The sequence below is a fragment of the Trachemys scripta genome, unplaced genomic scaffold, assembly GCF_013100865.1.
Source record: "Trachemys scripta elegans isolate TJP31775 unplaced genomic scaffold, CAS_Tse_1.0 scaffold_28, whole genome shotgun sequence".
NCBI classification, from domain to species: Eukaryota; Metazoa; Chordata; order Testudines; family Emydidae; genus Trachemys; species Trachemys scripta.
Window position 1 is genome coordinate 3,052,438 of NW_023260513.1, and position 15,667 is coordinate 3,068,104.

Below are 15,667 nucleotides of genomic sequence, written 5' to 3' on the forward strand. Positions count from 1 at the left end.
TAATCAACCTCACACACCAGGGTTCTGTCTCCTGACTGAATATGCTTTAATGCACTGGAGGTGGAGGAATTGCAGAGGGAGGGTCAATCCGTGGATTCCCAGCTGGTTCATTAGCAGGATCCTCGTTAATGAATCGCAGGCACTAACAGGGACTAGATGCTGTGGTGTGCAGGGAGGGTTCGATTGTAATTGCTCAGCTCTTCATTCACGGCCCCCCGGGCTGGGCACGTCTGCTCCTGTGGGACACACAGCGAGTGGGATTAACAGCAGCGGGGATGAGCTCAGACTAGGCGGGGGTTGGTCTACTTGTAAACAGGAGGGGAGACCTGCAGGGGAAACTAGGTGCTGCACAGGCTCAGTATGGGACGCTCACCCCTTACGGTCAGTGCTAATCTCCATGCACTGGGGGTGCTTTTTTGCAAAGAGTGGCATGGGTGGGGGGTCAGGAGAGGGCTGTCCTCCCACATTTAGTGCCCCCCAGTGCTGTATTCTAGCAGTAGGGGATGCTGTTCTGCTGGAGTTCCCATGTTTCCCAGCATCTGTAACCCCAGGGTCCAACATGCAAGGTTCTGTTCTGCCTTCCATAAGAAGCCCCCTGGCACACAGGATTCCCAGTGGCTATTGGCTTCTCCTTGAATCCCTGTCTTACACAGTTACTCAGAGGCTGCATCCCTCCCAAGAGCCAGCTGCATGTCATTCTTTCACTGCTGCCTTTCCCTTCCGTGTCATTACAGGCTACTTACCCTCAGCCCAGAGGGTCCTTCCCTCAATCCCCACCTCCCTACTGGGAATCCCTCTGTCTGAGCTCATTCCTCCTCCCCTGAAATGGGGGCTACCTGGGGAGACCTTGGAGAGGAAGCATGGTTGTCATCCTCCTACCCAGCAACAGAAGATGCGGTAGAACCTGGGGCTGCCCCAGAGCAGATGGGATCTGGAGTTCCCAGGATATGCAAGTTCTACCCCAGACAGGAGAATGGAGCATCTCTTGGAGACCAGAAGCTCCCATGGAAATGGGAATGTGAGCTGGGATCTTTTGCTTCTAGAGGGGAGCCATCTCCAATCCAGCCCAAGGGTGGCTGAGAGGGGTGGGGAGAGACGGGGCCTTTCCCCTCTAGGGCTGCCATCCTCTCATCCCGCTGATGCTCACCTGGGGCCTTTGGTTTCTCTGACAGCAGTGATGCCAAGAATTCACAGCGCGAGGCAGGTGATGCCTTCTCAGCTTCGGGCGGCTTCAGGCTGATGCGCTCAAAGTTCTGCTTTGCGGGGTCGTAGGTGGGCCACAGCTGTTCGCTGACCTCCCCCACCAGGGGTTTCCTGCATGGAAAATGAACATGCCCCTCTGAGGTTAGTACTGTGGCTTGGTGGGGACAGGAACGTGCCCCAGCTGGTGTCTAACATCCCAGATGCAGGGATGATTATAAGCCAACTTGAAAAGTTTGGCCTCTTTCCAAAATGGCTGCCATCCCATGTTGCTGCAAATGAGAGTGAAGCCAGAGGCTGCCCTCAGTTAAGATGGGTGCTGCCTCCCGGTCTTTTCATATGGGGTAATCCTACAGGTTGCCCTTTATAAACACGGCCATTTTATTCCATTCTTCTCCATGAGATTAAAGCCACAGGCGGCCCTAAGTAATAATGGCTGCCATTGGCCTATGATCCTTTATAAAATGAGACTTCCCCTAGGGAAGATGGCCACTGTTTTCCATTGTTTGCAATGGGACTGAAGCCAGGCTTCCCTCAGAGAAGATGGGCATCCTTTGTGCTCGCAGACAGGAAAGGGCCGTGTGGGGAGCAGAGCAACATGCGGGGTGAGGGGGACATGGATAGGGAATGTGGGTGCATAGATAGGAGGATCTGAACTGGAAGGGAGTGTCAAGTTTTGCTCTTACTTAAGATGGTGTCTCTCACTTGTCCTTTCAACTAGGATGCTGCCCTTACAAAAAATGACCACCATATCTCACTGTGATCAAGGAGATTGAAGCCACAAGCTGCCCTGAGTCAGCTGCCATTTGCCTACAGCCCTTGCACATGGCAGCCAGGTTGTCCCTAGGACAGATGGCCACCACCCACCATTGTTCTTAAGGAGGCAGAAGCCACAGGCTGCCCTCAAGGAAGATGGCCTCCCTGAACATGAAGACTGGCAACTAGCAGGGACGTTGCCTGTAGGAAAGATGTTGGAGGCAGCCTGCTGGTAGCTGTAATTTGCAGACCTCCCAGGTGCTCTATGCAGTGCCCAAAGCGGCACAGTCAGGGATTTCCCCATGTTTGATGCTCACAGTCTGTGTGTCACATTGCTTGTGGGACTGCGGGGATGTGAACAGGGTCTGTGTGAGAACACATGGGGGAGGGGTGAGAGAGTGGCCCTCCCTAGAGTCATAGATTCCAGGACCAGAAGAGACCATTGTGATCATCTAGTATAACCTCCTGTATAACACAAGCCACAGGAGTTCCCGAAATAATTCCTAGATCAGTGGTTCCCAAACTTGTTCCGCCGCTTGTGCAGGGAAAGCCCCTGGCGGGCCAGGCTGGTTTGTTTACCTGCCGCATCCGCAGGTTCGGCTGATTGTGGTTCCCAGTGCCCGCGGTTTGCTGCTCCGGGCCAATGGGAGCTGCTGGAAGTGGTGCGGGCCAAGGGACATACTGGCTGCCGCTTCCAGCAGCTCCCATTGGCCTGGAGCAGCGAACCGCGGCCACTGGGAGCCGCAATCAGCCGAACCTACGGACGTGGCAGGTAAACAAACCAGCCCGGCCCGCCAGGGGCTTTCCCTGCACAAGCGGTAGAACAAGTTTGGGTACCACTGTCCTAGATAGATCTTTTAGAAAAAGATCCAAACTTGATTGAAAAATTCTCAGCAACGGAGAATCTGCCACAACCCTTGGTAAATTGTTCCAATCATTAATTACTTTAACTGTTAAACATTTATACCTTATTTGAAGTCTGAATTTATCTTGCTTTGACTCCCCACCTTTAGATCATGTTAGACCTTTCTCTGCTATACCGAAGACCAATTATTAAAGATTTGGTCCCCAGGTAGCTACTTATAGGCCTCTTAACCTTCTCTTAGTTAAGCTACATAGATTGAGATCCTTAAGTCTATCACTATAAGGCAAAGTTTCTAATCCCTTAGACATTCTCGTGGCTCTTCTCTGGACCCTTTCCAATGTATCAACACCCCTCTAATTACCCAGGTGATCCCATTTAACCTTCTTATAAATTGGCATGACATTAGCTTTCTTCCAATCTTCTGGATCTTCCCCAGTGCTCCACGATATACTGAAAATCAATGTTAACAGGCCAGTGAGTACCTCAGCCAGCTCTTTCAGAACATTTGGATGTAAATTATCTGGACCTGCTGATTTAAAAATGTCTAACTTTAGTAGCTTCTGTTTACAAGCTTCCAGAGATACTAGTGGAATGGAAAGGGTGTTATCATTACCATAGAATGAGACTACATCATTTGTGCATCATTTGTTTTTTCCCCAGATTCATTTATTGAATGCTTCTGCCTTTTCTGCATTACCATTTCCATCTAGTAATGGACCAATTCTATTGTGAGGATTATTTTTGTTCCTAATATCATCAAAGAACTCCTTATTGTCCTAAATGCTGCTGGCCATAGATTTCGCCATGTGCCTCTTTGCTTCCCTTATCAATTTTCTACAATTCCTAATGTCTGATTTATACTCATTACTATAAACTTCTCCTTTCTTCCATTTGTGGTATATTATGTTTTTGTTTTTCACAGCTACCTTCCCTTCCCTAATCTGGGAAGAAATTAGCCCACGCTGGGTGATTAGGACCAGAATGGGGAATATTGAAGAGGGTTCTTTTGGGGGTTTGCTTGCTTATTTTTGTTGCAAGGGAGCATGTCTTTTTATCTATGCTCTACTGTATGCTTAACAGTTACATTGCCACAGTTTTCTTAAGCAGAGACTGCCACAGCTATGCTGACCTAGTCCATAGGAAAGCTGTATTTATGTTGATGGAAAGATGCTTTTGTCAATGTAGCTCCCGTTTTTGGGGAAGGTGATTCTTCCCAACTACTGAAGCAACCCCGTTTGCTGCTGCAGGCTGTACTGACATGATGAGCTGACGTAGCCAGGGCTGTATAGTGTTTGTAGCATAAACATCCCCTGAGTTTTGTGGCAGGGCTGGGAAAGGGCAGGCAGAGCTTTGAGATCATTCACTACTAGCTGAAAACCTTGTTTCCTTGAATGAGAGTGGGTGTGTTCATAGGACCAGTGACATCCTGATGTGGGAAGAAGGGAATTATCCCTAACCTGTAACCAGGGGGCTCGGATTATATGTCCCTGAAATAAGTTCAGCTCTAGGTCAGCGGCTTCACCCAAATAGATTATCTGTTTTTCAAAGAGACCCCTTCTTTGCCATGGCATTGAGCCGGGTGTTCCTGGATGTTGCGGACACCTGGCCAAAGAGTTACAGTTGCTCCCATGGTCTGGATTGGGGAGACAAGAGGATTGTGGGGGATTTCCTTACCCGCTCCAGGTGTACACTGAAAGGTAATGCAACGCCCTGTGGCTCAGCGCTACCTCAGCCTCTGTGTGGTTGGATCCTACCACGGATGCCAGGGTCCCAAACTCGTAGGGTATCTCAGAGCCCTGTGGCACCCCCATCCATTCAGGTGCAGACAAGCCGCTGCTACGGTGGGCGAAGTGGTAGGCGTACATGGGATTTCCAGCCTCTGTCTCTTGCTTTGCCATCTCCAGTATCGGGCACACAACAACATAGTCGCCAGTGATTTGTTCCATGGCCCATCGGTACTGTTCCTCTCCCTGCTCCTCCCCCTCCTGGATGTACCACCGTGCCATGGCTTGGATGGCCTCATCTGGCACCCCTGGCACTATCAGCCTCACCACCTGCAGCAGCTCCTCCCAGCCGATGGAGCTGGCATTGTCCAGGTTGAGGCTAGAGGCAGCAAAGTATAATATGTAGGAGCCTTCATTGGTGGTGAAACCAACCCCGATGGGTATTGGCTGGCCGTGCCTGGCCTGCAGGAGTCTTGGTGGTGTATCAGGGAGGAAATCCCCGTCTGGTGTCGGCAAAAAGGGCAGCTTCAGTTCCTTCTTGTGGTTCAAGATGGAGAACTCGTGTTTGGGGAACTCCCTGGGTTCCTTCCCCTGCAGGCAGCCCACCAGGGCCGTGCTGTTACCATCGGAGCAGCCCAGCAGCTGGCCCAATCTCTGGCCTCTCTCCTTGGCCTCTTCAAGTGAAATCCAAGCCCATGGTGCGTTCGGGGCTCCGCTCTGCAGCACGGCGCGGGTGAAGAGGGGCAGGCTCCCCGGGGAGAGGAGATGGAAGCCGACTGACGCAGCCCCAGTGCCCTGGCCGAAGAGCAGAAAACGAGCCGGGTCCCCTCCGAAGGCGGCCATGTTGTCCTGCAGCCAGCGCGCCGCCAGGCGCTGGTCCCACAGGCCGGCGTTCCCCGGGGCGGCCGGGGGCAGGGACAGGAAGCCCAGCGCCCCCAGCCGGTAGTTCATGGAGGCCACGATCACGTTCTCGGTGGCGGCTAAGAAGCGCCCATCATAGATCTCGAGGGAGGCTGCCCCTGTGAAGAACCCCCCACCGTGGATCCAGACGAGGATAGGGGCTGTCCCGTTGGGATGGGGATGGGGCACCCAGACATTGAGGAAGAGGCAGTCCTCGGACTGCGGTGCTTTGGGTGTCCAGACATCTGCCTGAGGGTAACCAGTGACCGGAGGCTGGTGGCAGACATTGCCGAAGCTGTTGGTCTCCAGGATGTGGCTCCAGGGCTGGTGGGGAAGCGGTTTCTGGAAGCGCAAGGCCCCCACGGGGGGCTCGGCATAGGGGATGCCCAGGAAGGCCGTCACTGTGCTGGAGCCGGCCTGGAGGCGCTTGCCCTGGATGGGGCCACTGGTGGTGAGCACCACGGTGCCGTCATCATCGGAGCTAGAGCTGGGGCCCAGCAGGGAAAGGAGGAGCAGGCAGGGGAACGCAGGGAGGAGTCCCAGCATCGCAGCAGCTGTAAGGGAAACCCCCCCAGAGGGAGTTACAGGGAACGGGATTCATAGATTCATAGATTCTAGGACTGGAAGGGATCTCGAGAGGTCATCGAGTCCAGTCCCCTGCCCTCATGGCAGGACCAAATACTGTCTAGACCATCCCGGATAGACATTTATCTAACCTACTCTTAAATATCTCCAGAGATGGAGATTCCACAACCTCCCTAGGCAGTTTATTCCAGTGTTTAACCACCCTGACAGTTAGGAATTTTTTCCTAATGTCCAACCTAAACCTCCCTTGCTGCAGTTTAAGCCCATTGCTTCTTGTTCTATCCTTAGAGGCCAAGATGAACAAGTTTTCTCCCTCCTCCTTATGACACCCTTTTAGACACCTGAAAACTGCTATCATGTCCCCTCTCAGTCTTCTCTTTTCCAAACTAAACAAACCCAATTCTTTCAGCCTTCCTTCATAGGTCATGTTCTCTAGACCTTTCATCATTCTTGTTGCTCTTTTAATCATTCTTGGATCAGGGGCCTTTCCCCTGTAGGGGGCTCTGGGTCCCATCCAGTCCCAGCCACCTAATTACAGACAGCAGAAGGGAGCTCCGTACGTCAGACTAAATCCCAGTTAGCAAATAGAGCCTCTTGGTGTGTACCACTCATTCTCTGGCTCCCTGCTCATCTTCCAGATTGTCATCAACCATGACGCTAGCTCGGGGAGGGCACTGGGGTCTACTGGGTTAGAGCAGGGGGGGCTGGGAGTCTGGACTCCTGGATTCTATTCTCAGGTCTGAGAATGGGGTCTGTGGAAATTAATTACCTAGAGTGATCCCAATTCCAGCTGCTCTTCTACCCCATTCCCTCTCTTCACCCCTCTGTCCCTATCTCGCCAGTGGCACAGACTCACCTGCCCTTCTTCTTGGTTCAATTGTGGCTTTGTGGCTTTCTCTGTGTCTCACAGCTCAGCATGAAGGTGAATGGGGGATGCGGGCGAAACGGGAAGCCTCCAATGCTGAGAATAACAGCCAAGGAGCAGCCACTGGGGCTTATTTATCCTCAAATCTGTGTCCTCATTGGACTCTGCAAACACAGAGGGGGGTGGGATCTGCAGGGCCGGCTTTAGGCCAATTCCACCAATTCCCCCGAATCGGGCCCCGCGCCTAAGAGGGCCCCGCGCCCAGTGGCAGGGCTGCCGGGGGTGGGAGGGTAGAAAGAAGTGGCCGAGAATCCCTTCCCTGGCTAGAGGCTCCTTTTTAATTTTTACTCACCCGGTGGCGCTCCGGGTCTTCGGCGGCACTTCGGCAGCAGGTCCTTCAGTGCCGCCGAAGACCTGGAGTGAGTGAAGGACCCACCGCTGAAGATTAGGAGCACTGCCCGGTGAGTACAAGCCCCACGAGTTTTTTTATGTGGTTTTTTTTTTAGTCATCCCTGCCGGGGCCCCATCGAAAGTGTTCGAATCGGGCCCCGCACTTCCTAAAGCCGGCCCTGGGGATCTGTGCCAGCCAGATGGGTCTGGAGCCAAGCGGTTTGGAAACAGAGACAGTTGGGTAAGCAGTGTGAGAGTTCTAGGGATGCAAGGGCTGTGATCCCTGAATTGCAGCCACCTCTGGGGAAGATCATCTGGGTACTTGGAAGTGAATGGGGAATTCATGTCCAAAGAGCTGTGGATAGGGAAGAGAAGAGGTTGCCTTCCACACAGTACCATGCTGGTGGGGCCAGGTCGGAAGGCACGGGATATGGTGGGGAGGGATGGACAGTGAGGGGCACATGAGGCTGCTGGGGGGGTGTCACAGAGTGGGGTTCATAAGGGCTAGTGGGAGGACAGATTGGGGGTCTGAATTGGAGTGGGGGTGTAGGGACACATGGGGGTCAGGGGGCAGAGAGGGGCTGAGGGGGAGTGCAGGGCAACCTGGGGACAGGGGCAGGAGGGTGCAGGGACAGATGGAGGAAGGGGGTGGCTGAGTGGAAGCACAGGGCCACATGTGGAAGGGGTGGCTGAGTGGAGGTAGAAGAACACACGGGTGTGTGTGTGTGTAGGTCCACATGGGGACAGTGGCAGATGTGCCTGACTGAATGAGAGAGGCTATGGGTCAGCCAGGGTCTGCCTGGGGGAGGCTCCCTAACAATCCCTCCCCGCCCCCCCAAAAACCTGTTCTATACTTCTCCCACCCACACCCAACAACCCTCCAAGTTCACACCCAGTCTCCTTCCCAGCAATTACTTCCCTCTCCCTCTGACCTCCGTGACCCCTGACTCCCCCAAGCCTTTGCACTGCTTCTGAGGGGGCTGAGAAATACATCTCTGTATTGTAGTGTAAATGAATTATTACTCAGAGTTGTGTATTAATATGCCTAGTAAGGAATAGATTTGTCAAAAAACATTTCCTGAATCTCTTTTGTTGTCTGTATTGCTACAGACATACCTGCCGTCAGGTATTTTGAAAGAAATTACAAAAATAGTTGAAACAGGTGTGATTATATTGTGTTATTTTGCCAAATAAAATATGCAGAATTTTGCAGAATTTTAAAATATTTTGCACTGGATTATTAGTTTTTTGGTGCAGAATTTTTAATTTTTGGTGCAGAATTCCCCAGGAGTAAAGGGGAGAGCACCCCCTAGTGAGCCTCCCCCCACTCACTGCAGCACAGCGCCCCCAACACCATGCTAGGGTATTGGGGTTAGCACTGACTTTGAGGGGAGAGTACCTCCTACCGAGCCCTGCTCCCTACCACCTAGTGCCTCCTAGCACCAGGCTGGGACATTTGGGTCAGCATTGACTGCAAAGGGAGAGGACCTCCTACTGAGTGTCCCCATTCCTTCTGAACAGTGCTCTTTAGTGCTCTGCTGGGGCATGGAGAACAGCACTGACTGTCAGGGAACAGCGTCCCTTCATGTAGCATCTGCAGACTTTTGGAGGGTTCCATTTGAAATTCTGCCCATGATGCAACCTTCTTAGCTTGTGAGAACTGCTCCAGGCGAGATCCTGGTTCTGACATTATGTGGTTGAATTATGATCATTGTTGACAGCTCTGGAAATGTTCGTTCCTCTTGAGGGATGGGTCTGAAATTGCCCTAAGGTCCCTGGGTTCCTTCTCATAGTCACTCGGCACTAGGGTTTTGTTATTTCTAGTTGCCACCATTGGTCACAGTTGACCTAAGTTGCGTGAGTCATGAAGAACGCTGAGCACACATTACTTAGTCTTGGCAAAACTCAATGTTTATTTCTTTATAATTTTGAGTGATATTATTCATGTTCATTTTAAGCCCTTTCTTCAATATTTATTCATTTAAACTTTAGGGAAAGGTGGGGATAGGTCAGACAGTTATTTAATGTCAGTTTAGCTCGAAAAAGACTAAGTTCAAGTTTTATAAACTGGTACAACACAAATTGTTAACATCACATCTCAAAAGATACAAAGTAAATAGCTTTAAACAAAACTCTACTATGTTTCCAAGCAGCATTCTCCTTACTTTGCCCATCTGTACATTTCAATTATTACTGATGGAAATATTTTTGTCACTTTGTGCATGCTCAGTGAAATCGATGTTTAGCAACTTTTATCGATATATTTGAACCCTTCCAAGCCTAATATCACTGCAGTACCTTGAGGATAGATATCTGGGGTAACAACAGGGGAGGGAAACTTCTGCTGGGTGGGACTGAGGGGAATCGGCAGTGCTGTGGGATGAAGGGAGCCCAGAGCTGGGATAGCAGCGACATGGGGGGGGGAGGGGGTCAAGATTGAGGGGAATTGGCAGAGCTGTGGGGAGTGGGGGGAGCTGAGGGCTGTGAGGGGATAGCAGGGGGCTGCGGGTCTGGAGTGAGTAGATATTAGGTGAGTTATTTCCTGGGGCTAATTTACTTTATCCCCATCCCTTTTCCTGAGGAAAGGTTAAAAACACGGGGCATTTTTATTCTTGAGAAGTGAAGACTGAGGGGGAACCCAATAACAGTCTTCCAATATGGTCAGGGCTGTTATAAAGAGGACAGTGACCAATTGTTCTCCATGTCCACTGAAGGTAGGACAAGGAGTAATGGGCTTAATCTGCAGCAAGGGTGTTTAGGTTAGATAATGGGAAAAACTTTCCATCTCTAGGGCCTTGTCTACACTACGAGAGTAGTTCGATTTTACTTAAATCGAATATTTGGAATCGATATTGCAAAGTCGAACGNGGTGCGGAGCGGGTGTAGTGTAGTCGCGCGAATGCAGCTTCTAAACTGAAGGACTGACAGGCTCCGGTGCGGTGGGATGGTTCTTTCAACGGAGCCTGTCACCCCTCCTGATAGGGACTGTGTGTATGGGGGGTCTATGTGACTTTGTGGCGGGGGGGGACGCTTACAGATCCCCTGCTGTGTGGCTCTGTGATCCTGCCTAAGGACCGCCGCTTCAGATCTCTAACTGCCCTCCCGTGCCACAAAGTCACAGAGCAACCCACCTCCCACCACATAACATGAAAAGAACCTCCCAGACTAACCAGGGTAAGTAGTCACTGCATCACTGCACTATGTATGTGCCCTGCTGCTGTGCCTGCCCCCGACTATGTACCCTGCCAAAGGTGACTGTCCTGTCCAATTACCAACCCCCTNGGTTAATTCGATGTAACGGCGCTAACTTCGACATAAACGCCTAGTGTAGACCAGGCCTAGGAGTAGTTAAGTTCTGGAATAGGTTTCCAAAGGCCAGCCTGGAGTCCCTATCTTTGGAAGTTTTTAAAAATAAGTTGGACAAACACCTATCAGGAATGGTCTAGGTTCACTTGGTCCTGCCACAGTGCAGGGGCCTGCACTTGATGACTTCTCAAGGTCCCTTCCAGCCCCACATTTTTATAAGTCTATGATTAACCCGTTCTGGACCAGAACCCTTTTTAACACCAATAAGGACCCAGAAAAATCAGTTCTGAAGGCGTGCAAGGGACCAAAAGGATCCACATAAGACAACCAACTTAGAATAACACTATGCCACGGGAAATCTCTTCCAACCCTAACTTCAAGTTCCCGTTCTGGGCAATAAGCACCTTTGTTGATAGAATGGCACAGAACGCTCGGTTCCAAAGAGACACCGGACACAAAATACAACAAACTGAGAATAACGCTATGCCATAGAAAACTGCTTCTGAACATACCGTCAATTGCCTGCCCCGTCAATAAACAGCTTTATTGATAAAATCGCCAAGGGCGCACTGTTCTGAAGTGGTACAGAGGGCAAAAATGATACACAGAACACACTAAGAATGACACTATCCTACAGAAAATCTCTTCCAATCCCACCCGGAAGTGCCCATTTCCAGCTCTAAACCGCTTTGTGAATAAGCCTTCAGAACCGAGCATTCTGGGTGGTTTTATTAATAAGGCTATTTACGGAGCGGAGCACTTTATTGAAGGTGGGTTCTGCAGAGGTTTTTTGTAGTACGGAGTTGTTCTCAGAAAGGTGTATTATGTCTATCTTTTTAGTCACTAGAGGCTCTTTGGAACCAAGTATCCATGTCGGTATTATCAATAAAGCTATTTATTGCCTGGCACCAGCAAGTGAAGGTGTTTAGAAGAGGTTTTCTGTAGCGTAGCGTTGTTCTCAGTTAGTTGTGCTGTGTGTGTTATTCTGGTCTCCTGAGTGGCTTCAGAACCAAGTGCTCTGCATCTTTTTGGTGTTAAAATGGTTCTGGCCCAGAACAGGTCAAGGACAGCAAGTTATACGTCTGTTCTCATTAGTAAACTATTGCTCTTGAGTGTCCCTATCAGTAGGTGCTGGGTTTTGCGCCAATTGTATTGGTTAAAATGCCACTCCGGCTCATTCCGACTTTTCCACGGTCAACAAGGAAAGCGCCAGCAGCTTGTTTGGATCAACAGGAGAACAAACACAATGGGGATAAATGAAATTAGCCACAGGGAAAATGCCAGCAGACATCTACTCATTCCTGAACTGGAGCCCACTGCTATCCCAATGCTAAGATACCCCGACTGCCCACAGCTCTATTGATGATGTTCAATCCCCACCCACAGCCCCCTGCTATCCCTGCCCTGGGCTCTTCTCCCACAGCTCTGCTAGTGCCCCTCAGTCATGACCTCCAGCCCTCTGCTATACTAGCCCTGTGCTCCCCCCTTTAGCAACTCTGCTGGTGCCCCTAAATCCCACCCTGCATCACCCCCCTCCCTGCTGCTACTCCAGATATCTATGCTAAATCTCTTGTAGTGTTATTAGGCTTTCAAGGATTAGAATATATTGGCAAATATTGCTAAACATTGGTTTCACTGTGCATGCACAACTGGATGAAAACATATTTCCATCAATAATAATTGAGATTTACAGATACGTGAAGTAAGGAATATGCTGTTTACTTTGTATCTTTTGAGTTTTATTAGATTCTGAAATGTTACATTTTTGTATCTCACCTGTCATTAAATAACTGTCTGCCCCCCAAGCCCCATAATTTCACAGAACTGTGAAAATTTAAATTTATAAAAATTGAAAAACAATCTTAAAAATGAACATTGATATTACCCACCTGAAATTATAGAGCAACAAACATTGAGTTCTGCCAAGCTTAAGTAATATTTACTCAGTGTTCTGATGTAACTCTCCCAACTTAGGTCAATTGTGACCAATGTTGGCAACTAGAAATAACAAAACCTCTCTTGGCAAGTGAGTATGAGAAGGAACCCAGGGCCCTTAGGGCAATTTCAAATCCATCCCCCGAGAGGAATGAACATTACCTGAGCTGTCAATAATGATCTTGACCCAACCACATGTTCTCAGAGCCGGGATCTCTCACAAACACAGCTGGTTCTGGCAAGGGCAGGATGTCTAAACGAGACCTCAGAAGGTCAGCAGGTGCTACCGGGGGCAGGGTAGGGGAAGTCTCACCTGACAGTCAGTGCTTATTCTGATACCCCAATGATGAATAAAGGGGGTCTGTGATACAGGCAGCAGGGTGGGAATCTCAGTAGGGGGCAGTCTTCCCTGGCAGTGAGTCCTGGTTTGAAAGCCCTAGTGTGGTGCTAGGGATTGTTGTGCTGCAGGGAGTGGGGTGGGAGCTCACTAGGGGGGTGCTCCCCTTGCAGTCATTGCAGACCCCAATGCCCCACTCTGTCATTGTACATCCCCTGGCACTTTCTCTCCTCAGTGAGGTATGAACCCTGTTTTCCTGGCAAAATATCACCTTTAGCAAGTCTATTCTTCCCCCTCCTCTAAAATCCACTGGTGCTTTGTTTGGACACAGGATCCTTCTGCAATGAAAGTTTTTGAGACATTGGGATGAACCAGTATGGGTGCTGTAGGAAGGGTAAGTTTCAGCTGATTGAATGCATGCTGGGCCTCAGGAGACCAATGGAACTGGGCATTTTTCTGGAGGAGAGTGGTCAATTTCAATTTGTTTTGAAAAGTTCAGGATAAATCATTGATAAAAGTTGGCAAACACCAGGAAGTGTTGCAGGTCGCGTACTCTCGGGAGGGGGGAAGGGTGGAGGGGCCGTGGCGGATCAGCCAATCTTGGAAAGCTTGGGTCCATCTGGATCCTTTCTGCAGATAAGATGAAGCTCAAGAACTCTGGGGAGGCCTGATTAAAGGCACACTTGCTAGCTTGGTGTAAAGGCCATGTTACCATAAGTCATTGGTCCCCAATGCGGTGCCTTCAGGCGCCATGGCACCTGCTGGGGCATCTATGTGCACCCACCTACTGACAAGGGAGCATCCCGCCGCTGAGGAGCACAGCCACCAGACAAGCAGCCGCCGAAATGCCACTGAGAAGCGGCAACGCCAAGAAGCGTCACCACCGAAATGCCGCTGCTTCTCAGAAGCATTTTGGCGGCGACGCTTCTTGGCATTGCTGCTTCTCGGCGGCATTTCGGCGGCTGCTTGTCCGGTGGCCGCGCTCCTCAGCGGCATTTCGGTGGCTAGTCGTCTGGTGCCCACCACACTGAAAGGTTGGGGACCACTGCCATAAGTATTCCAGGACCATTCGGACATGAGCAGGATAGTCGGAGAAAATCAATATGTTGTCTAGGTAGACTACTACATTCTGGTCCAATATCTCTCAGGACATATTGTTTATGAAGTGTTGGAAAGTGGCCGGGGCATTGGTCAACCCGAAAGGCATTACGAGATATTCATAGTGTCCATAGAATATTTGGAAGGCAATCTTCCCACTTGTACCCTTCCCTGATTTGCACAAGGTTTTATGCCTGCCAGAGGACCAACTAATTGAAAATACAGACATCCCCCATGTGATCCAGCAACTCAGGAATTGGGGTAGTGGGTAACAATTCTTGATAGTTCTCTGATTCAATGCATGGTAATCAATGCTGAGTTTGGGACTGCCTTCTTTTTTCTTGCCAAAAAGTCTTGTTGTGCCAGCTGGTGAGATTGATTTGTGGATGAACCCTTGGGCCACGTTCTACTGCAGGTACTTCTGGAGTGCTGTGAGCTCGGATTCTGACATGGCATATGTTCTTCTAAAGTGTATTTTTCCTCCCAGATGCAGTTCTTTTGGGCACTCATAGTCCTGGTGTGGAGATGGAGTTTCCACATTCTTTTTTCCAAAAAGACCAGTGTAGTCTTGGCATTTGCAGGGGAATCATAGAATATCAGGGTTGGAAGGGATCTCAGGAGGTCATCTAGTCCAACCCCCTGCTCAAAGCAGGACTAATCCCCAGACAGATTTTTGCCGCAGATCCCTAAATGGCCCCTTCAGGGATTGAACTCACAACCCTGGGTTTAGTAGGCCAATGCTCAAGCCACTGAGCTATCCCTCCCCCAAAGTTCAGATGTAGTTTCATCAGAAGGTTTTGCCTGGATAGCTGCTCCCATCTGATGTTTTTTACATCCAGATGCTGGCACACTAGCCCTGGGTTGCCAACTGTACTGTCTCCAAAATTCTGTTGAGAAACAGGCTTCCTGTGCTTGCCACCAAATGAACAGATTGTGGAGGGCCAGCTATGAGATGCCGAGGATGAGGGGAAAGTGTGGTGAATGGATCACACCTAATTGTAACATTTCTGTGTGCCCGTGAATCATGGCCTCCAGGGGAGCTTTTTCCTCCGTTCCTGGACCAGAAGACAAGGGGAAACATTCAATAGTCTCTATATGGTCAGGAGTGGCCTTGGGTTGCAGGCGAATCTGCAGAATCTGGGCTGCCTCTGCATTGATGAAGCTGTTTGCTGTCCTCAAGACAATGAGGGCTGATGTAACCCTTCTGCCAGGCCAAGTTAGAATCATAGAATCATAGAATCATAGAATATCAGAGTTGGAAGGGACCTCAAGAGGTCATCTAGTCCAACCCCCTGCTCAAAGCAGGACCAATTCCCAGCTAAATCATCCCAGCCAGGGCTTTGTCAAGCCGGGCCTTAAAAACCTCCAAGGAAGGAGACTCCACCACCTCCCTAGGTAACGCATTCCAGTGTTTCACCACCCTCCTAGTGAAATAGTTTTTCCTGATATCCAACCTGGACCTCCCCCACTGCAACTTGAGACCATTGCTCCTTGTTCTGTCATCTGCCACCACTGAGAACAGCCGAGCTCCATCCTCTTTGGAACCCCCCTTCAGGTAGTTGAAGGCTGCTATCAAATCCCCCCTCATTCTTCTCTTCTGGAGACTAAACAATCCCAGTTCTCTCAGCCTCTCCTCATAAGTCATGTGCTCCAGACCCCTAATCATTTTTGTTGCCCTCCGCTGGACTCTTTCCAATTTTTCCACA

General features: G+C 50.1%; 1 protein-coding gene across 1 annotated transcript; it reads right to left on the reverse strand.

The window, feature by feature from the left end:
• Nucleotides 1-201: 201 nt before the first annotated feature.
• LOC117870400 (acetylcholinesterase-like) lies at nucleotides 202-6,024 on the reverse strand. The gene is made up of 3 exons (XM_034757534.1): nucleotides 4,496-6,024; nucleotides 1,148-1,314; nucleotides 202-236 (listed from the first exon to the last, which is right to left on the reverse strand). The coding sequence occupies exons 1-3, from the start codon at nucleotides 5,989-5,991 to the stop codon at nucleotides 202-204; spliced, it is 1,698 nt and encodes a 565-aa protein (XP_034613425.1). The 5' UTR covers nucleotides 5,992-6,024.
• Between the last annotated feature and the right edge of the window lie 9,643 nt (nucleotides 6,025-15,667).

Excerpts from the sequence above, each read along its gene's own strand:
- LOC117870400 (XM_034757534.1), bottom strand. The coding sequence starts at position 5,991 with ATGCTGGGACTCCTCCCTGCGTTCCCCTGCCTGCTCCTCCTTTCCCTG. Across the intron at positions 1,315-4,495 it reads TCAGTGTACACCTGGAGCGG|GAAACCCCTGGTGGGGGAGG; the intron begins GTAAGGAAATCC and ends TTTTCCATGCAG. Across the intron at positions 237-1,147 it reads AGAGAAACCAAAGGCCCCAG|GAGCAGACGTGCCCAGCCCG; the intron begins GTGAGCATCAGC and ends TGTGTCCCACAG.